The 21893-nt window shown below is 36.6% G+C and overlaps 1 protein-coding gene across 4 annotated transcripts in view; it reads left to right on the top strand.

The window, feature by feature from the left end:
- ABHD18 (abhydrolase domain containing 18) overlaps window positions 1–21893 on the top strand; it is a 63377-nt gene that overhangs the window by 10242 nt on the left and 31242 nt on the right. For 3 of the 4 annotated variants that reach the window (XM_064383897.1, XM_064383898.1, XM_064383899.1), the window contains 3 exons: window positions 7436–7544; window positions 8513–8597; window positions 10245–10345. In XM_064383897.1, the coding sequence (XP_064239967.1) occupies window positions 7453–7544; window positions 8513–8597; window positions 10245–10345 (278 nt within the window). In that variant the 5' untranslated portion in view covers window positions 7436–7452. Of the gene's footprint in view, window positions 1–7435; window positions 7545–8512; window positions 8598–10244; window positions 10346–21893 lie in introns of those variants that run through there. The other variant, XM_064383900.1, reaches the window with a different exon arrangement.

The following is a 21893-nucleotide window of genomic DNA, read 5'->3' as shown; positions in this document are numbered from 1 at the left end:
TTTTCATCTTGCCAAACTGAAACTCTTTACCCATTAAACAATAACTTCCTTTCCTTTCCCGCAGTCTGAGCCTTCATTCTTCTGCTTTCTGCTTCTATGAATCTGACTACTCTAGGTATCTTGTTTAAATGGAATCATACAATATTTGGCTTTTTGTGACTGGCTTATTTCATTAGTGTAATGTCCTCTGAGTTCATCCATGTTGTATCATGTGCCAGAAGTTCCTCCTTTGTATGACTGAATATATTCCTATTGTGTGTGTGTTTGTGATTGTTTGTATGTACTTAATTTGCTTATCCATTTATCTGTTAATGGACACTAAGAGCTTCCACCTTTTATGTATTTGTTACCCAGGAAGTGAAGAAGCTTCTGCCTTCTAGTTACCAAATTCTAAATTTTAAGGAGGCAAACAAAGCATGGCTGATTAAATAACTAGTGTTTACTTTAGATAGAATATTAATTTTAGGTCTACTTTATAGAATTTCCTTAAAATAAATATTTGTATGCCTTGTGAAAACATTGAAAAATAAATACATATTTGCAGTTTATGTATGCCCATTTTATAGGGTTGGGATAATTTTTAATTTTATTTTATTTTTTTGAGATGGAGTTTTGCTCTTATTGCCCAGGCTGGAGTGCGACAGCGTGATCTCGGCTCACTGCAACTTCCACGTCCCGGGATCAAGCAATTCTCCTGCCTCAATCTCCCAAGTAGTTGGAATTACAGGCACGAGCCACCTCACCCAGCTGATTTTTGTATATTCAGTAGAGACCGGGCTTTTCCATGTTGGTCAGGTTAGTCTTGAACTCCCGACCTCAGGTGATCCGCCCACCTCGGCCTTCCAAAGTGCTGGGATTACAAGCTTGAGCCACCATGCCTGACTTATTTTATTTTATTTTATTTTGAGACGAAATCTAGTTCTGTCACCCAGGCTGGAGTGCAGTGGAGTGTAATCTTGGCTCACTGCAACCTCCGTCTCCCAGGTTCAAGTGATTCTCCTGCCTCAGCCTCCCAAGTAGCTAGGATTACAAGACATATGCCTCCAAACCCAGCTAATTTTTGTATTTTTAGTAGAGATGGGGTTTTGCCATGTTGGCCAGGCTGGTTTTGAACTCCTGACCTCAAGTGATCTACCTGCCTCAGTCTACCAAAGTGTTGGGTTTATAGACGTGAGCCACCACGTCTGGCCTGTAATTGTAATATAGTGATTTATAGTTTTATCTTTACATTTAGAACATTGGTGTTATATTTGTATCATACCTATGATTTATTTGATTTTTCTAACCCAGGGGTCAGCAAGCTTTGGCTTATTGGTCAACCTGCCTGTTTTTCTATGACTTTCAAGTTAAGAATAGTTTTTACAGGTGAACATTTGTACCCAGTTTCATTATGGAGTACTAACTTTGAATCTCAATTAAGCAAACTCCCAAGAAAAAAGTTTGTTCTTCTCATTTATTCTACATTACAAAAAATTACACTCAGTTATTTTTATGACAATTTGAATTTCCTCAATGAAAAACATGTGACTCTTGTTATCTAAAATACCTACATAATATCTTTCATTTTGCCTCTTGTCCTGCAAGCCCTATCATATGTACTATCCAGCTCTTTGTGGAAAAACTTTGCGGAGTCCCTCTTCTAGTCTTTTTATAGCATTCTTTTCAGATACTATTTGGAAACGTATTGAAATGGAAACTAAAATTTTATGTTTATATCATCTATTATTTTTCCATGAGGAATTCTAATGGGTAGCCTACCAGTCATTAGATATACGTAGTATAAGTTGTTTTTAAAATATTCTTTAGTTTTTTTGTACCTTAAAATCGATATTTTCTCCCAATTAGGTATACTATTAAGGTTGTTTTGGAAAAATGTTATTCAAATATAATCAGAAATCTGTTTAAAAAAACAATTTAAAAATCTGTTTTAAAGACAGAATTATAAAAATATTTAGGATAGCACAGATTGAAAAGTCTAATCCTATAAAGGTAGTAACATGCATAGCACTTCACTTCATGATTTTTCACCTTTGGTTTCTGATAGGCTTAATTTTGAAGAAATTAGAGGAGTGGCATAGTATAGTAGAAGGATACATATTCTACTGCAAACGAATAAGTCTCTGCTAAATATTAGATACATTCATTCCTGGAATGCAATTCTAATACAAAACTTGTAGGACAGAAGAAACGTTTAGCATATTTTTTTTTTTGAGACGTAGCCTCGCACTGTCGCCCAGGCTGGAGTGCAATGGTTCGACCTCGGCTCACTGCAACCTCCGCCTCCCAAGTTCAAGCAATTCTCTTGCTTCAGCCTCCTGAGTAGCTGGGATTACAGGTACCCACCACCATGCCCAGCTAATTTTTGTATTTTTAGTAGAAACAGGGTTTCACCATGTTGGCCAGGCTAGTCTTGAACTCCTGACCTCGTGATCTGCCCACCTCGGCTTCCCAGAGTGCTGGGATTACAGGCATGAGCCACTGAGCCCAGCCACCATTGTTAATATTTTAATACCTTGTTCTATCCATTTATACATGTAGACATGTTTTTTGGTGTTTTTTAAACATGGAAGAGAATAACTGCTAATTATTTGTTCAGTGCTCTTCCTTCTCTTATTTATAAACATCTGCAAGCTCTTTCAAATTCAGTGTATACAGATCCACCTGAACTTTTTATTTTAATAGGTAAATTTAGGTCATTTATATTTATTATTATGATAAATACTTGGTTTTAGTTTTTATTGATTCTGTAGGTTAATTGTTCACATTTAACTGTTGTACATTTACTTTGAGTAAATAGTTTGACTTACATACTTACCATAAAGTTGATGTTTCAACCTTATGATGAATTTATAGAATATAACCTCATCATAATCTGAGGAATATTTAGACTTACAGTGGTTCAAGTTACAATTTTTCAACCTTACAGTGGGTTCATTGGAGTTTTAAGTGCATTTTCAACTTAACAATATTTTCTAATTACAATGGGGTTTATCAGGATGTAACCATATCGTAAGCTGAGTAGTATCTGTGTTTAACATGTGATATATCACAATAGCTAAGAGAACAGACTCAAGAGCCAATTTGGGTCAAACTCTTAGTATAAGACTTTCAACAAATCACTTAGCCTTTCTGTAATTCATCTGTAAACTGGGGGTATTCATAATGCTTACCTCAAATAATTTGTATGTGATTTAAATTAGAATATATAAGGCATTTAAACAGCTCTTTGAAAATTTAAGTGCTATACCTACTATAGAATCAGGATTTTAAGTCTTTATCAGATTTATAGCAAAAAGCTTCCACCATTTCATTAATTTTAAAAATTATATTTACATGCATTCTGTATGCCTAAATGTTTATATAATCAACAAATCCATCTCATCGCATCAGAACTCCTCAATACACTGTAAAAGTATTCAAATTTAGTTCTTTAAAATATTAAATTCCTTTTTCTCATTGGAAGTCATTATAAAATGGAGTGTTTTTCTTCTCTTTAGTAACCATTTTTCCAGAAACATTTTCTCTCTACTGCTTTCTAGTTCCTATTTTATAAATCTAGAAATCTATGAATACACTCAGCTACTGTGTACCCACAAAAATTTTCAATAATAAAATTTTTAAAAATCTAGAAATATTTTATAAACTTGGATTAAGTTATAAAATCTACATTCTGTTTTAAATATTTTTCAAATAGTTCTACAACTACAGCTGTCGTTTTTATGTTTAAAATTCTACAATGACTTTTATATTTTATACAATTTACATCATGATTTATAAAATATACCATTGGCAATGTATTTATTTAATAGAGTGTTCAATGTACAAAAGTAATGTAATATGTTTCTGGCAGAACTAAGACAATATAAAATGTACAGAGTAAAGTGGAGAAGCTTCTCTTCATCACTTCTTCCTTTCCTCCCTTCCTTCTTTCCCCTCCATCCACCCCCACCCCCCAGCCCCCAAGACAGAGTCTTGCTCTGTCACCAGGCTGGAGTGCAGTGGCACGAACTCGGCTCACTGCAGCCTCTACCTCCCAGGTTCAAGCAATTCTACTGCCTCAGCCTACTGAGCAGCTGGGACTACAGGCATGCTCCACCACGCCCGGCTAATTTTTTGTGTTTTCAGTAGAGACAGGGTTTCACCATGTTGGCCAGGATAGTCTTGACCTCCTGATCCGCCCGCCTGGCCTCCCAAAGTGCTGGCATTACAGGTGTGAGCCACCATGCTTGTCCTACTTTTGTAATTTTTTTTGAAAAGTATGTGCAATGGCTTAAATGTGTCCCTCATAGTTCACGTGTTGGAGCATAGTCTCCAATACAACAGTGTTGGGAGGTGGGTCCTAATAAGAAGTGATTAGGTTATGAGGGCTCTATCCTCATGGATGGATTAATGGTATTATTTTGGAAGTGAATTAGTTATCTAGAGAGTGGGCTTGCTATAAAAGTTCAGGCCAGGTGCAGTGGCTCATGCCTGTAATCCCAGCACTTTGGGAGGCCAAGGCTGGCAGATCACGAGGTGCAGAGATCGAGACCATCCTGGCTAAAACAGTGAAACTCCGTTTCTACTAAAAATACAAAAAATTAGCTGGGTGTGGTGGCATGCACCTGTAGTCCCAGCTACTCCAGAGGCTGAGGCAGGAAAATCGCTTGAACCCAGGAGGCAGAGGTTGCAGTGAGCCTAGATCGTGCCACTGCACTCCAGCATGGGCTACAGAATGAGACTCTATATTAAAAAAAAAAAAGTGAGTTTAATTCTCTGTTGCTCTCTTATCATGTGATGCCTTCCACATGTTATGATGCAGCAAGAAGGTCCTTACCAAATTTTTACCCCTCAATCTTGAACTTCCAGCCTCCAGAATTTTAAGAAGTAAATCTCTCTTCTTTATAAATTACCCAGCTTGTGTTATTCTATTATAGCAACACAAAACAGAGCAAGACAGTGTGTGTAGGTAAGTAATTAACATCAAAAAGAAAAAGATCAGAAAGAGTAGAATCCATACTGTTAGCACTAGATGTGCCTGAAAAGTAAAATCAGAAGTGATTGGAAGGGGGCCAGGTGCAGTGGCTCACGTATGTAATCCCAGGACTTTGAGAGGCCGACACGGATGGATCACCTGAGGTCAGGAGTTCAAGACCAGTCTGGCCAACACAGTGAAACCCCATCTCTACTAAAAACACAAAAATTATCCAGGCGTGATGGCAAGTACCTATAGTCCCTGCTATTTGGGAGGCTGAGACAGGAGAATTGTTTGAACCAAGGAGGCAGAGGTTATAGTGAGCCGAGATCACACCACTGCACTCCAACCTGAGTAACAGAGTGATACTCCATCTCAAAAAAAGTGATGGGAAGGGGATTATTTTCCCTGTTTTTACTATGCATCCCTTTGTATTGAATTTAAAGATTTTACAGTGAGCATTTTTAAATTTAAAAACAAGAGTATGTAGTTACTTTTTCTTGCCTTTCCGTTATATGAATTATCTGTACCTGTGCTTGACCCAGTGAGTAGATAATTTTCAGCAAATTTCATTGGAACATAGTAATGGATAGATTTCAAGAGTTACATGATTTTAATCAGATTTGCAATTTAAAGACTTTGGTGCTCCTTGTCTTGTAGCACTTGGCTTAAATACATACAGTCTTTAACTTTTGATGGTTTGACTTATTGTTTTGACTTGACCGTAGGTTTGTCAGGGTATTAAATCTATGTCCCACATATGATATTTTTTATTTATGATGGGTTTATTGGGATACGATCCCATTGTAGGTTCAGGAGCATCTGTATTACCTTTTTGGTACCTCTGAGGATTTTTTTTTGATTACCGAAAGAGCCTTCTAGTTGTTATCACACTGCCTTGTTTTATTTTCATTATGTTATCTTCCACTCTTACTTATTGTGATAGTTAGTTTTTAATTATTTTCACTCCACTAAAATATAAGATTGATGAGAACAAGACCATTCCTTGGTCATTCTTGTGGCACAGGGCCTAAAATAATTATTGGAATATAATAAGCAGTTAATAAATATGTATTGAATGAAAGGAATGATACATATTCTTACAAGTTCAGGAACTTATGAAGCCACCCAGGGATGGTTCAGCTATGGTGAACTGCACTTAACACTGGATAGATGATAATTTATAGGAGTCTAGTAATACATTTATTTATAGTGGTAGACATAAATAGTATAATAACAAAACTGTATATGCAATACATTTTTTCAAGCGTTATTATGCCAAAACCACACTTTGTTATCAAAGAGTCATTGAATAGCACACGGAAACTGAGAAAAAGAGAGATGAGTGGTTTTAAAGAAAACACTTAATGCTATACTCTGGCTATAGGTTGTCTTGTTTAACAAGTACATTAGCTAGTAAATATTTGTCCTTCGTACTGAGAATTATGAGAGGCAACATGAATGACTTGGTTTTGCTGGTACAACTGTAAAAACAAGTTAAATGCCGCCCAGTTGATGAGGGGTTACATTGTATACCTAGGCAAACAAAGAGGAATATTCAGTTGATCTTGCAGGTTGTTAAAAAATGAAAATGTAAAAATATATGATATAAGGGATGGTTTCAAAAAAAATCTGAAGCGATGGGTAAGTACTTCTTAAGCTCCTTGATGCAAATGCAGATTTCCTAAGATCTGAGGAAAAAAATAGAACAATTGAAAAAAAAGGGAAATGCAGATTTTTATTTTTCATTTATTTAGAGTAAACCCTGAATCTGAATTAGGTTGTGCCCATAAATCAAAATCATGCCATTCAGTTTTACAAGATGGAGGTAGATACTTAAAAATCTTATAAATATTTGGAAATATAGATAAATGGTATATAAGTAGTAGCAGTGATCAATTATTATTTTTCATTCACTGTAATATAGTAGAGGAGAGTGGAGTGTTATAGTTAGATCTTGAGCTGTGTGCCTGGGATTGATTCTCAGCTCTGTTTCCCACTAGCTTTGTGACCTTGGATAAATTATCTATACTCTCTGTGCCTCCGTTTTCTTGTCTGTATAATTGGGATAATAAATCCTTCCTCAAAATTGTTGGTAGCTTTAAGGAGAACCTGTGTGTGAGTTTGTAGTTCTTAAAATAGTGATGCCTGGCAGATAATGCACTATCACATATTACATCCCCTGCTACTGTTATCCAGCAAATAGAGGGTACTTGTTTCAGCAACTGTACTGAGGATGGGAAGATCCTACCCTAGAGGGATTCACGGTTTAGTTAAGTTCGAGACTGTACGTCTTCTCTATTTTCAACCCAGCTCTTTTTCTTCCCCCAAATCTTGTATTTTGTTTCCAGAGGAATAAATTCAAGGATTTAGTTTCAATCTTTTAATTTTACCTGATAGTCAAAGAAATGGTTAGAAAATTGACCTGCTCCCCTGAAAAAAATAAAATATTTTAAAGCCATTTTAAATTTTGTTTTATAGATGCTTGTTTGCTACTGATGGGTGTGAGCAAGTTAGATATCCTATACCGGAGACTTCTCCTAACAAAACTTTTTATCAGAGGATGGGGAAGGCCAGAAGATCTCAAAAGGCAAGCAGTTTTTTTCCTGAATACTTGTTCCAAATTTGTTGTTTTAATGAACATTTAAAACTTTGTTATAAAATCCCTTACTCTTAAATATAGAGCAATTATCCGGCAAATTAAACATTAAACTGTGTAAAATGTAATTATTTTTTCTTTTATCTTTTTAGTTATTTCTCTTAAATTTTAGCCCATATCATAAATTGTACTGTTTTAAAAATAATTCAGATTTTTTAAATAGAGAGCGCTCAGAAACACAGACTAGATTTTTGACTTCAGTAATTATTAAGCTGATTAGAGTTGCATGTAGTTTCCAAGGATTGAGTCTTTTTGGGTAAGCTGAATTTGTAATGGCTCTAAAACTGGATTACACTGTAGCTCATGGGAAAATCTGGACTTAAGAAAATGAATTTTCAGCCGGGAGCTGTGGCTGATGCCTGTAATCCCAGCACTTTGGGAGGCCGAGGTGGGCAGATCACGAAGTCAGGAGTTCAAGACCAGCATGGCCAACATGGTGAAACCTCGTCTCTACTAAAAATACAAAAATTAGCCAAGCATGGTGGCACATGCCTACTCGGAAGGTTGAGGCAGGAGAATTGCTTGAGCCCAGGAGGCAGAGGTTGTAGTGAGTTGAGATCGCACCACTGCACTCTAGCCTGGGTGACAGACCAAGGCTCTGTCTCAGGGGGAAAAAAAAAGAAAGAAAATGAATTTCAGGATTGGTGCCTTTAATTTTGAGGCTTATATAATTACTTTCTGAACAATATTGTGCCTGGACATTTTTCTGAAAAAAAAAAAGGGTCCAGTTTGGGGGAAAAACAACCTAATCTCTTTCTTCAATGATCAAAATTAAATTTTAATATGGCTTATGAACTGGATTTGCTAATTTTTAATTCCTGTTAATCTCAATTATAATATGCCTAGTAAGTGATATAAAAGGTGAATTTTTTTCCTTTTTGTCTTCTTTCCCATAATAGACTCTTTGAATTCAGAAAAATGATTGGAAATCGAGAGAGATGCCAGAATCTGGTTTCAAGCGATTATCCAGTACACATTGATAAGGTATTCAAATGAGAGAAACGCAGTTACAGGAATTGTGGTTTGACATAAATATGTCCAAGAATAGATTACATATTGGAGTATAACAACAATAAATACTAAAATTTAAGTGCAATATGGATTTTTCATTTCAAATTTAAAGAATATTATTTGTGGGCCAGGCACAGTGGCTCACACCTGTAATCCCAGCACTTTCGGAGGCCAAGGCAGCTGGATCACCCGAGGTCAGGAGTTCGAGACCAGCCTGACCAACATGGAGAAACCCCATCTCTTCTAAAAAAAAAAAAATACAGAATTAGCCAGGCGTGGTGGTGCATGCCTGTAATCCCAGCTACTTGGGAGGCTGAGGTAGGAGAATGGCTTGAACCTGGAGGCAGAGGTTGCGGTGAGCAGAGATGGCACCATTGCACTCCAGCCTGGGCAACAAGAGTGAAATTCCAAATCGTTTTTTTTTTTTCCCTCCTTCCTTCCTTCCTTCTCTCTCTCTCTTTCTTTCTTTCTTTCTTTTCTGTTGAGATGGAGAAAATGTTTACAAACTACTCATCTGACAGGGAATTAAGAACCAGAATATATAAGCTCAAATAACATAATAGGGAAAAAATCACAATCTGATTTTAAAATGATTAAAAGATCTGACTAGACATTTTACATTTTTCCAAAGAAGACATACACATGGCCAACCAGGTAGATGAAGAAATGCTCAGCATCACTAATCATCACAGAAATGCAAATCAAAATTAAAATCATATATCATCTTATCCTAGTTCAAATGACCTTTATCCAAAAGACAGGCAATAATGAATGCTGGTGAGGATGTGGAGAAAGAGGAAACCTCATACATTGTTGGTGGGAATGTAAGTTAGTACAACCACTGTGGAGAACAGTTGAACTTCCTCAAAAGCTGAAACTGGAACTACCATATGACCCAGCAATCCCTCATTGGGTATATATGTAAGAGAAAGGAGATCACTGTATCAAAGAGATATCAGCATTCCCATGTTTATTGTAGCACTATTCATAATAGCCAAGATGTGGAATCAACCTAAGTGTTCATCAGCAGATGAATGGATTAAGAAATTGTGGTACAAATATTCAATGAAATATTATTCAACCATAAAAAAGAATGAAATCCTGTCATTTGCAACAACATGGATGGAACTGAAGGACATTGTGTTAAGTGAAATAAGCCAGGCACAGAAGGACAAATTTCATGTGTTTTCACTTATACTTGGGAGCTAAATGTAAATTGAACTCATGGAGATGAAGAGTTGATTGATGATTATCAGAGGTTAAGAAGAGTAGCAGGGAGGGGAAGATAGAGTGGAGATGATTAATGGGTGCAAAAGTACAGTTAGAATCAATAAAATCTAGTCTTTGGTAGCATAATAGTATCACTATAATTAACAATTTATTGTTTATTTTGATCATTACACTTTTTATACCTATACCAAAACATCACATGTACCCCATAATACATTCAATTATGCACTCAAAATAATTAAAAATAAAGTACAATGGCACAAAAAGTTTACATAGTAGATGCTGAAAACATGATTTTAATTGAATATAACTTTTTATTAGACGAACATCCATGATAGACCAAGCTATCTTAGTTTTCTTGCATACACCTTGGTTTTTATTTTCTTTTAGATTGAAGAGCAATCAGATTGTAAGATCCTAGATGGACACTTTGTTTCCCCCATGGCTCACTATGTGCCTGATATCATGCCAATTGAATCTATTATTGCAAGGTAAGAATTTTTTGTTCAAAAAGATGAATTAGTACATTATGTTCATTAAAATTATAATATCAACACCATGTTATTTGAAATTAGGAGTAACAAGACAGGTCTAAATTATTGGAAAAGCTGAATTAGAAGATATTTTAATTCTTCTAAGAATATAAGGATGTACAGGGATGTTCATTGAAGCATTGTTTATAGTTGCAAAAAATGGGTAATACCTAAATGTTAAACAATAGGGGATTAATTATCCATACTGTGGATACCATTAGTGTCACGGAAATATGGTCACAATATGTGAAAGTTTAAGATAAACGATTTTTAGTTCCATTTTTGTAAACATACAAGTATGCACACACAGTCACATGGGTTTCCAAAGCATTTATATGAATGTACAAACTCTGTTTATCTCTGAGTGGAGAGATTTGGGCTTTTAAATTTTTACTTTCAGGCCATGCACGGTGACTCATGCCTGTAATCCCAGCACTTTGGGAGGCCAAGGCAGGCAGATCGCCTGAGGTCGGGAGTTCTGAAAAATGCAAAAAATTAGCCAGGCATGGTGGCAGGCACCTGTAATCCCAGCTACTTGAGAGGCTGAGGCAGGAGAAATCTATTGAACCCAGGAGGCGGTGGTTGCAGTGAGTCAGGATCGTGCCACTGCACTCCATCCTGGGCCACAGAGTGAGACTGTCTCAAAAACTAATTTTTTAGTTTTGAATTTTTACAATGTACATGTGTTGATTTTATAATAGGAAGCAAAAATACTTTTAAGTGAAGAAACTAAAAAACATGGTAACTTAGACTAGACAAACTATGTAGTTAGCTAAGTAAAGCGCCTCAGGGTTGATATGTAATTAGCATATCAGTTTGAGATTATAAATAGATATTCTGAAATACCTGAGATTCTTAAGTGGTTAATTATACAGTAGTTGAAAACTGGCTTTTTGGATCTTCATTAGAGTACAGAGGTCACTCTTAGCCCAGTCTTGTTAATGGTTATTTGTTTGTTTTTTGAGACATAGTCTTGGTCTGTTGTCTCGGCTGGATGGAGTGCCATGGTGCTCACTGTAACCTCTGCCTTTCAGGTTCGAGTGATTCTCATGTCTCAGCCTCCTGAGTGGCAATTGTGCCACCATACCCAGCTAATTTTTGTATTTTTAGTACAGACGGGCTTTTGCCATGTTAGCCAGGGTGATCTCAACCTCCTGGTCTCATGGGATCCACCTGCCTCCCCTCCCAAAGTGCTGGGATTATAGGCGTGAGCCACCATGCCTGGCCACTGTTAATGGTTTGTGGGTTTTTCGGGTTTTGTTTTTTGAGACAGAGTCTCCAGAGTCTCACTGTGTTGCCCAGCCTAGATGGAAAGCAGTGGTCCTCACTGCAGCCTCCGCCTCCTGGGTTCAAGTGATTCTCCTGCCTCACCCTGTGGAGTAGCTGGGATTACAGGCACCCACCACCACACCTGGCTAATTTTTGTATTTTCAGTAGAGATGGGATTTCACCATGTTGGCCAGGCTGGTCTTGAACTCCTGACCTCAAATGATCTGCCCACCTCAACCTCCCAAGTGCTGGGATTACAGGAATGAGCCACCATGCCTGGCCTGTTAATGAGTTTTTAAAGTTGTTTTTAATTCTAAATCAGCGTTGAACCTAGGTCTTTACAGTTTTCTATTTTATGTTTTAACTAATTATATTCAAAAAGAACAAAATACTGTACTTTTTTCCCCTACATTTTGTTGATAATAAACTATTTGCTGCTTCTGGTTAGTAGGTATTTCTCCTTTTAAGACTTTTGTCTGCAATAGCAATGATAAAATAGCAGTGATACATACATGTGTGTTTGAAAAATTCTTCAGTCAAGAAGAGATTATTCTGTAATGAAAACCTACTTAACCTTTTAAGTGAATTCAGTGGAATACTGAATTCCAGTACATTCAGAACCTTATAAATGAACGTATAAAGTTCGAAGTAACAGAAGAGCACTTTGATAGACCTGATTAACAGTTGTAGTCAGCTGTCCATTATTTCGTTACCCCTAAGGCATTATTTCAAATTGATATTTTTTTCTGTTGATAACCTCTGAATGAAAGGCAAGCCATGTCATGTAGTGGAACTTTGGAATTAAACAGATCTGGTATTGAACCCTGAGTCTACTACTTACTGATCTAATGTCAATTACTTAGTCTCTGAACCAGGCTTTATAAAGTAGAACTAATAACACTTATCTCGTAGGGTTATTAAAAGTGATAAATAAGGAATGAGTCTGGGCGTGGTGGCTCATGCCTGTAATCCCACACTTTTGAGAGGCTGAGGTGGGCGGATCACCTGAAATCAGGAGATCCAGACCAGCCTGTCCAACATGGTGAAACCCCATCCCTACTAAAATTACAAAAAAGATTAGCTGGGCATGGTGGCGGACATCTGTAATCCCAGCTACTTGGGAAGCTGAGGCAGGAGAATCGCTTGAACCTGGGAGTCAGAGGTTGCAGTGAGCTGAGATCACACTATTGCACTCCAGCCTCTGGTGACAAGAGTGAAACACCATCTCAAAAAAATAAAAGGAATGAAAATGGTGTTCAGGGAATATAAAAAACATTAAATGTGTAGCTTATTTGTGTATTTACTTATTTATTTGACAATCTCGCTTTGTCAATCAGGCTAGGGTGCAGTGGTGCTATCTTGACTCACTGCAGCCTCAACCTCCCCAGCTCAAGTGATCCTCTCACCTCAGCCTCCTGAGTAGCTGGGACTGTAGGCTGACATCATTATACTTGGCTAAATTTTTTTTATTTTTCTGTAGAGATGGGGGTTTCACTACATTGTCCAGGCTGATCTCAAATTCCTTGGCTCAAGTCATCCTCCTGCCTTGGCTCCCCGGAGTGCTGAGATTACAGGGTTGAGCCACTGCACCCAGCCTTAACTTTTAGATATACTTTCTCTTATTAATGCTTTATTAAAAGCTTTCATTAAAAGCATTATCTGGTCATGATGATGTGGGCCTATAGTCTTACCTACTCAGGAGGCTAAGGCTCAGGATTGCCTGATCGAGGTTAAAGTGAGCTATAATTGTACCACTGCACTCCAGCCTGGGTGACAGAGCAAGACCCTGTCTCAAAAAAAAATTTTTTTTTAATTTTTAAAAAAAGCATAAGTGAATGTGTAGCTTTTTCACCTCTAGGCTAAGGGATATAGAAGGAAAAGAAACTTTCAGTTTCTAGATAGCATCACTTCAATCCTTAGAACTATGTGTCCCTTTCTCATAGATTCTCCAACTTATCTGGACAATTATACAAGCTATAAAGCATAAAGAAAGGAGGAAAATTTTGTGCTTTTACTCACACTCAAAAATATTCCTCAGCATCTGTTGGAAATTGAGGAAGGGTTCTTTCCAGTTGATGACAGGAATGGGGAAACAAGTTGACTTCCTGTCTCTGCAGTGGCATATTTTTACAACACAATTAATATTTTTTCAACAATTTCTAGTCAGATTTGAAGCATAACTTATTGTGATCAAATACTATAAATTCCCAGATGATGCACATTGACATTTATTTTTCCATTCTTTCCCCTTATCATTCTTGGGCAGCAATTTATCTCATTGCATTAAAATATTAGAAATGCAAATAAGAGAAAAGAAAAAATGATCATTGGTAATTCCACCAACAAGGGATAATCACTATTTTATGTAGATTCTAGTCTTTCTCCTATATGTTCACATACAACTATACTTATTCTCTCTCTGTTTTTTTTTGACCTAATTAATCAGTGAATATGCAGTTGGTTATCATTAATGGCTGCTTGGTATTCCATACTGTGGCTCTACCATAATTTACAGATTCCTTGTGTTGCACATTTAAGTTGCATTGTTTTTCGCTATCATAAACAACATTACAATGAACATCTTTATATACGTTTCCTTGCCTGCTTCTCTGATTATTTTCGTGCCATAAGTTGTTAAACATAGAATTTCTGGATTTACAAGATTTGCACAGGTTTTAAATTTTTGATCATATTGCCATATAAGCAGGAAAGTTTAAGGCTATGCCAAGTATAAATTAATCCACATGGAGAAACCTGTCTTTCCTATTGTCATTTGGCCCAGTACTGATGATTCTGTCTCTTTTTCACACTATATGGTTTTATTGAGGTAGAGAAAAATATATCAGGTAAATGAAATGAAGGAACTGCAAGCATTCTTTTTCCTTAAAGAACAGTTTTAAGATTGTTTAAGATCTGTTTCTAGTGACATGGTTTATAGACCACAAAATTGGGATTTCGCTGTGTAATATGAAATCGTTCATGAATTGCGATGTATCTTTTGGACAACCTATGTTGGAAGTGTACTTATGTCAAAATTCCAAATGAACTATAATATTTTAAAACACAGCATTCAGTCTGGGCACAGTGGTTCACGCCTGTAATCCCAGCACTTTGGGAGACCGAGGCAGGCAAATCACCTTGAGGTCAGGAGTTTGAGACCAGTCTGACCAACATGGTGAAACCCTGTCTCTACAACAGTACAAAAATTAGCCAGGCATGATGGTAGGTGCCTGTAATCCCAGCTACTCAGGAGGCTGAGGCAGGAGAATCGCTTGAACCCAGGAGGCAGAGGTTGCAGTGAGCTGAGATCATGCCATTGCACTCCAGCCTGGGTGACAGACAGCAAAAATTCCATCTCAAACAAACAAACAAAAATCTCGTAACATGCCTTTGAGCAACCTTAAATAATTTTATGGTAGCATGGCATAATTTAGTATTCAAATTTTACCAAAGTTGAATTCTAATAAAAACTCAGGAAAGTCTAATATTTATCTTCTGGTAAAATATTAATATTCCCACAAGGATAGTTTATATGTCTTCTGTAAGATTTTCATTTCTCAGCATCAGAGGTCAAAAATATTTTTCACATAATTGGGTTTAAGTTCCTCTAGGGCTGAAGTACTCATTTATTTATTATTTTTTAATTTTTTGAGATGGAGTTTGACTCTGTCACCCAGACTGGAGTGTGGTGGCTTAACCTTGGCTCACTGCAACCTCTGCCTCCCAGGTTGAAGGAATTCTCATGCCTCAGCCTCCCGAGTAGCTGGGATTATAGGCACATGCCACCACACCCAGCTAATTTTTGTATTTTTAGTCAAGATGGGGTTTCACCTTGTTGTCCAGGCTGGTGTCAAACTCCTAACCTCAAGTAATTTACCCACCTCAACCTCCCAAAATGCTGGGATTACAGGCATGAGCCACTGGGCCCAGCCAGGCACTCATTTTAAATTATGCATACTTGCAAATAAACTGTTCCAGGCTTTCATGAAATTTTACTCCATTTACAGAAATATGTATGTGTGTGTATGTATAACAAAATCAGCTATCCTTTTCAGCATTAAGCTGTTCTCAAGTATTACTTTTATTCTATATTCCAAATTGAACCAAAAAAGTAAGATATTACTTAAAATAATAAAACGTAGATAATTCCTGTTCTGATTTTGTGTTTACTACTGAGCTAGTTTTTATTTATAAAAGAATAGTGGTTTATTACAGAGAGTAGAAAGAGCAGTATTTCTAAATTAATAGACTCATGATTTTAAATATATGCATTAAATTTTAAAATTAAGAATTAAATTTTATAACATTTAAAATAAATATCAGTAAAATAAACAAGCAGGGAAAATAATACTTTAATTTTCACTGCTGCTTTATTTTGATGGTTTTAACAGCAGTAAATCTAGATATACTTATGTATGATTTTAAATATAAATATGTAACTAAATTAGTAAATTCAATGTTATAAGCAGGAAAAATAAGACTTTAATATTGTACTCTGCTTTTTTCTAATAATTACAATAGTTTTTGCCAATGTTTTAAAAATCGTTCTTAACTATATTTAAATGGCATAAATGGCATTCTGCAGTTCTCTACTAATTCTAAAAAGAAAAAAAACAAATTGTATAAAAATTTTCCTTGGCTATAAAAAAATTCTGTGTAGGTACTGGTAATTTCCTGTGTTTAACATAAGGAAGAGCCATGGGCCACAACTCGACCACTCAGCTCCCTGCCGTTGGGTAATTTATTTAACTGTAACAGTCTTCCCTCTTCTGAATTATTATCTTGCTGGAAAGATACAGGCAGGAATAAAGAAATTAAAGTTGAAAGGAGTATGGACCAGTAGAGGAAAAGGAGTATACGGTACATATTTATTTATATGTGCTGGAAAATCAATATTTAGCTAAAATTTTTTATAAAACTAATGTGATATGACCTGAGCTGAGCCAAAATTTAACGGTTCAAATAAATAGCATTCACTCGCCTTTTCACTTTCTTATTGATTTGCATCTCATACAGATGTCCATACCCAATCTTACTGTACTCTCTGGAGATAAGGGAATATGATGAAAAAGTGTTAAAGACTTGCATTTCAAACTACTAGGCAGTCAAAAGGATATTCTTATTTTTAAAACGGAGGAAAAAGGTAAAAACAACAACAAAAGACTAGTCAAAATCAGTACAAGGAGCTCTTTGAGAGTGGAGTAGAAGCAATACTTATTTCATATGATTGAAATTAGAGTTTCCTTGAATTTCAACCCTCTTTAGTCTGCCTCCCTTCTAGACTCAAAAAGCTAGGTATTGTATATATAGTATATATATATATACACACACATTAAATTTTAAAATTAAAAATTAAATTGTATAACATTTTAGATAAATATCAATAAAATAAGCAGGAAAAATAATACTTTAATTTTCACTACTGCTTTATTTTGATGGTTTCAACAGCAGTAAATCTAAATATACTTATGTATATATAGGTATTTGCCTTTTGGGATATTTGCTTTGAAACTTGTAGAATACTGCTTTCAGCCTTATCAAAGACAACAAGTGATTAAGAAAAGCAGTGTACCACCTAGCAGCAGTAGGCAAACGTGTGATTAAAGATACGTAATCATAGCAGCTGTTGGCTCAGATAAAAATTTAGTCATTTCTTATGAGCTCTCATCTCCCTCCTTCCTTGCTTTCTGTTACACTTCTTCCTTCTTCTCTTCCTCCTCCTCCTTTCTCCTTCTCCTACTCATCTTCCTTCTTCTCTTTCTCCTTTTTTTTTGTTTTGTTTTTTTGTTTTTTTGACAGTCTTGCTCCATCGCCCAGGCTAGAGTGCAGTAGCGCGATCACAGCTCACTGCAGTCTTGAATTCCCAGGCTGGGGCAACTCTCCAAACTTAGCCTCCTGAGTAGCTGGGATTACAGGTATGCACCACCACAACCAATATTTTTATTATTTGTAGAGAACAAGATCTCTCTATGTTTCCCAGGTTGGTCTTGAACTCCTGGGTTGAAGGGATACTCCTGCCTCAGCCTCCCACAGTGCTGGGATTATAGGCATGAGGGCATGAGCCACCATGCCCAGCTTCACTTCTTTATCTCACTTCCTCTTCTCTCTCTTTCTCTCTCTCTCTAACTTCCTTTGACTTGGTCTCATTTGTCTTATCCTTTATAAATTTTTCAAGACTTTTTTTTTAAGAGGCTGGATCTCACTGTTGTCCAGGCTTATCTCAAACTCCTGGACTCAAGTGATTCTCCCACTCAGCCTCCTAAGTAACTGGGACTATAGGTGCATACCATTGCATCTGGCTCTAATTCTTCAGGTCTTTCTGGTTTTTCTCCACTCTCCTTTCTCTGGGAATGCCATTAGTAAATGTAGCCCCCACAAAAAGACAAAGAACTTAATAAGATAAAAGCAAAACAGTTTCTTTTAGTAACCTATAAACATTACATTTTAAATTATATGAATTGTCTAAGTCTGTCATTTGTCTTTAACTCTGCCACAATGGTACTTTACATAGGAACTTTGAAAATCTTTTGAATGGGAGCTGGTCACGGTGGCTCACGCCTGTAATCCCAGCACTTTCGGAGGCCGAGGCGGGTGGGTCACAAGGTCAAGAGATCGACACCATCTTGGTCAACACGGTGAAACCCCATCTCTACTAAAAAAAAAAAATACAAAAAAAATTAGCTGGGCACAGTTGCACATGCTTGTAATCCCAGCTCCTCAGGAGGCTGAGGCAGGAGAATTGCCTGAACCCAGGAGGCGGAGGTTGCAGTGAGCCGAGATCGCGCCATTGCACTCCAGCCTGGGTAACAAGAGCGAAACTCTGTCTCAAAAAAAAAAAAAAAAGAGAAAATCTTTTGAATGATTATTGGGATGAATTATTGGATTTTTAGAGTCTAGAATCCAAAGCAAAGCATTTATGCAGCTATGGAAGCAATACAGTTCATTGATTTCTTGATTACTCAAGGTGAAGGAGTTCATTGTTATATGCAGACTCTCATTTAAATATATTATATAAAATATATTTATATAATATATATATTTTAAAAACATGTGCTGGCCAACATCTACTAAAAATACATCTCTACTAAAAATACAAAAATTACCTGGGTGTGGTGGCACATGCCTGTAATCCCAGCTACTTGTGGGGCTGAGACAGAAGAATCACTTGAACCCCGGGAGGTGGAGGCTGTAGTGAGCCGAGATCACGCCACTGCACTCCAGCCTGGGCCACAGAGTAAGACTCCATCTCAAATAAATAAATAAATAAGAAAGTAGCCTTCTGGTAGCTTAGTTCCTACCATAGCTTAAAATGAAAGAGGCTTCTAGGTAAAGATGAGTTTCTGGTGTGGGGAAAAAACAGCATTTTTGACTCTGATTAAAAACAAAACAGTGACAACATATTAGCTAAAGCACTCATTTAGATTGTTTTAAAATTACAAAATAATACATGGTCATTGTTAAAATTAGTGCAAATAATACAGATTCTGGAGGAATCTTTAGGAAGGCTACCTGTCAGGTACTATGATCACAACCTAGGTGATGGGATTATTTGCCTGGGTGATGGGATTATTATTCTTTTGAAAGATGCCTGTTTGTATTGTTTGCCTATTTTTTAATGGGGTTATTTGGTTTTTGTTAAGCTGTTTAAGTTTCTTATAGATTCTGAACATTAGCTCTTTATTGGATGCAACGTTGTGAATATTTGTTTTCCATTCTGTAGGTTGTCTGAACCTGTTGATACTTTTTTTTTTTTTTTTTTTTGCTGTGCAGAAGCTATTTAGCTTAATTAGGTCCCACTTGTCTTTTTTCTTTATGTTGCAATTGATTCTGGGGGCTTACTAATAAATTCTCTGCCAAGTGTATTAGTTCATTTTCATGCTGCTGATTAAGACATACCGGAGATTGGGCAAACGAAAGAAATTTAATGGACTTACAGTTCCACGTGGCTGGGAAGGCCTCACAATCATGGTGGAAGGTAAAAGGCACATCTCACGTGGCGGCAGACAAGGGAAGAGAGCTTGTGCAGGGAAACTCCCCTTTTTAAAAAAACCATCAGATCTCGTGAGATTTACTGTCATCAGAACAGCATGGGAAAGATCTGCCCCCATGATTCAACTACCTCCTACCAGGAGCCTCCCACAACACTTTGGAATTCAAGATGAGATTTGCAGACACAGCCAAACCAAATCACCAAGGCTGAACCCGGAATTTCCTAGGTTTTTCTTCTGGGGTTTTTATTGTTTTAGGTCTTACATTAAAGTCTTCAATCCATCTTGAGTTAATTTTTGAATTAATTTTTGTTTATGGTGAAAGGAATGGGTCCAATTTCAATCTTCTGCATATAGCTAGCCAGCTATCCCAACACCATTTATTGAATAGGAAGTGCTTTCTCTTTTGTCTGCTATTGTTGACTTTGTCAAAGATCAGGTGATTGTAGGTGTGTGACTTTATTTTTGCATTATCTATGCTGTTCCATTGGTCTATGTGTCTGTTTTTATACCAGTACCATGCTGTTTTGGTCACTACAGTTTGAAGTTGATGGATGCTTCCAGCTTTGCTTTTTTTGCTTAAGATTGCTTTAGTGATTCATGCTCTGTTTTGGTTCCATATATGAATTTTAGGATAATTTTTTTCTAATTCTGTGAAAAATTATTTTGGTAGTTTTATAGTAATGGCATTGAATCTGTAAATTGCTTTAGACAGTACAGCCATTTTAACAATGTCAGTTCTTCCTATCCATGAACATGGAATGTTTTTCCATTTGTTTTTGTCATCTCTGATTTCTGTCAGCAGTGTTTTGTAATTCTCATTGTAGAGATCTTTCACCTCCTTGGTAAGCTGTATTCCTAGGTTTCTGTGTGTGTGGTTCTGTGGCTAGTATAAATGGGATTGTGATCTTGATTTGGCTCTTAGCTTGGATGTTATTGGTACATAGAAGTGTTACTGAGTTTTTTGTTTGTTTGTTTTTAAAGAGATGGGGTTTCACCATATTGGTCAGGCTGGTCTCAAACTCCTGACCTCAGGTGATCCACCCGCCTCAGCCTCCCAAAGTGCTGGGATTACAGGCGTGAGCCACCACGCCCAGCCATGTTACTGAGTTCTATACATTAATTTTCTGTCCTGAAACTTTACTAAAGTTATTTATTAGTTCCAGGAGACTTTTGGCAGAGTCTATGGAGTTTTCTAGGTATAACATTATATTGCCTGCAAAGAGAGGTAGTTGATATCCTCTGTTTTTATTTGGATGCCTTTTATTTCTTTCTGTTGCCTGATTGTTCTGGTTAGGATTTCCAATACTATGTTGAATAGTAGTAGTGAGAATGGGCATCCTTGTTTTGTTCCAGTTATCAAGGGAAATGCTTCTAGCTTTTGCCCATTCAGTATGATATTGGCTGTGGGTTTGTCATAGATGGCTCTTATTATTTTGAGGTATCTTCCTTTGATGCCTAATTTATTGAAGGTTTTTAACATGAAGTGATGCTGAGTTTTATCCAAAGACTTTTCTGTATCTATTGAGATGATCATGTGGTTTTTGTTTGTAAGTCTGTTTATATGGTGAATAACATTTATTAATTTGCATATATTGAACCAATCTTGCATCCCAGGAATAAAGCACTCTTGATTGTGGTGAATTAACTTTTTGATGTGCTAGTGTTGTCCTTATAGCTTCTGATATTTCTTTCGTTGGGGTTCTGTAGATATAAACATTCTGAGTTCTTCATATGTAAAGTGACTTTATCATCCTTCATACTTAGTTAAACCCTTGCCTACTTATGTTATTCTTGGTTCAGAATAACTTCCTTCAGAATTTAGAAGGCTTTAATGTGTTTTTTTCTGTCATCCAGCATTATTGATGAAATGCTTGATACCAACTTGATTCTTCTCCCTTTGTAGGTAACCCGTTGTTTCTCCCTAGAAACTTTTGTGGTGTTTTCTGTATACTTAGTGGTTAGATAATGTTTTGTTTTGTTTTGTTTTGTTAATTATTATTTGTGCCTACCATTCAGAAGAACCTTTCAGTTGAGAAAAACAAAAAACAAATTTTCATCTGTTAGCTTTGCAATTATTTTTTTCTCCTGTTTTGTCTCCATTCTTTTCTGAGATTCCTGTTAAAAAGATGTTGGGACTAGGTGTGGTGGCTCATGCGTGTAATCTCAGCACTTTGGGAGGCCAAGGAGGGCAGATCGCCTGAGATCAGGAGTTTGAGACCAGTCTGGCAAACATGAATAAACCTTGT

Source organism: Aotus nancymaae, unplaced genomic scaffold (genome assembly GCF_030222135.1).
Source record: "Aotus nancymaae isolate 86718 unplaced genomic scaffold, 86718_ANA_hifiasm-v0.15.2.pri h1tg000033l, whole genome shotgun sequence".
Classification (NCBI taxonomy): Eukaryota; Metazoa; Chordata; class Mammalia; order Primates; family Aotidae; genus Aotus; species Aotus nancymaae.
This window is presented reverse-complemented; position numbering and strand designations above follow the sequence as displayed.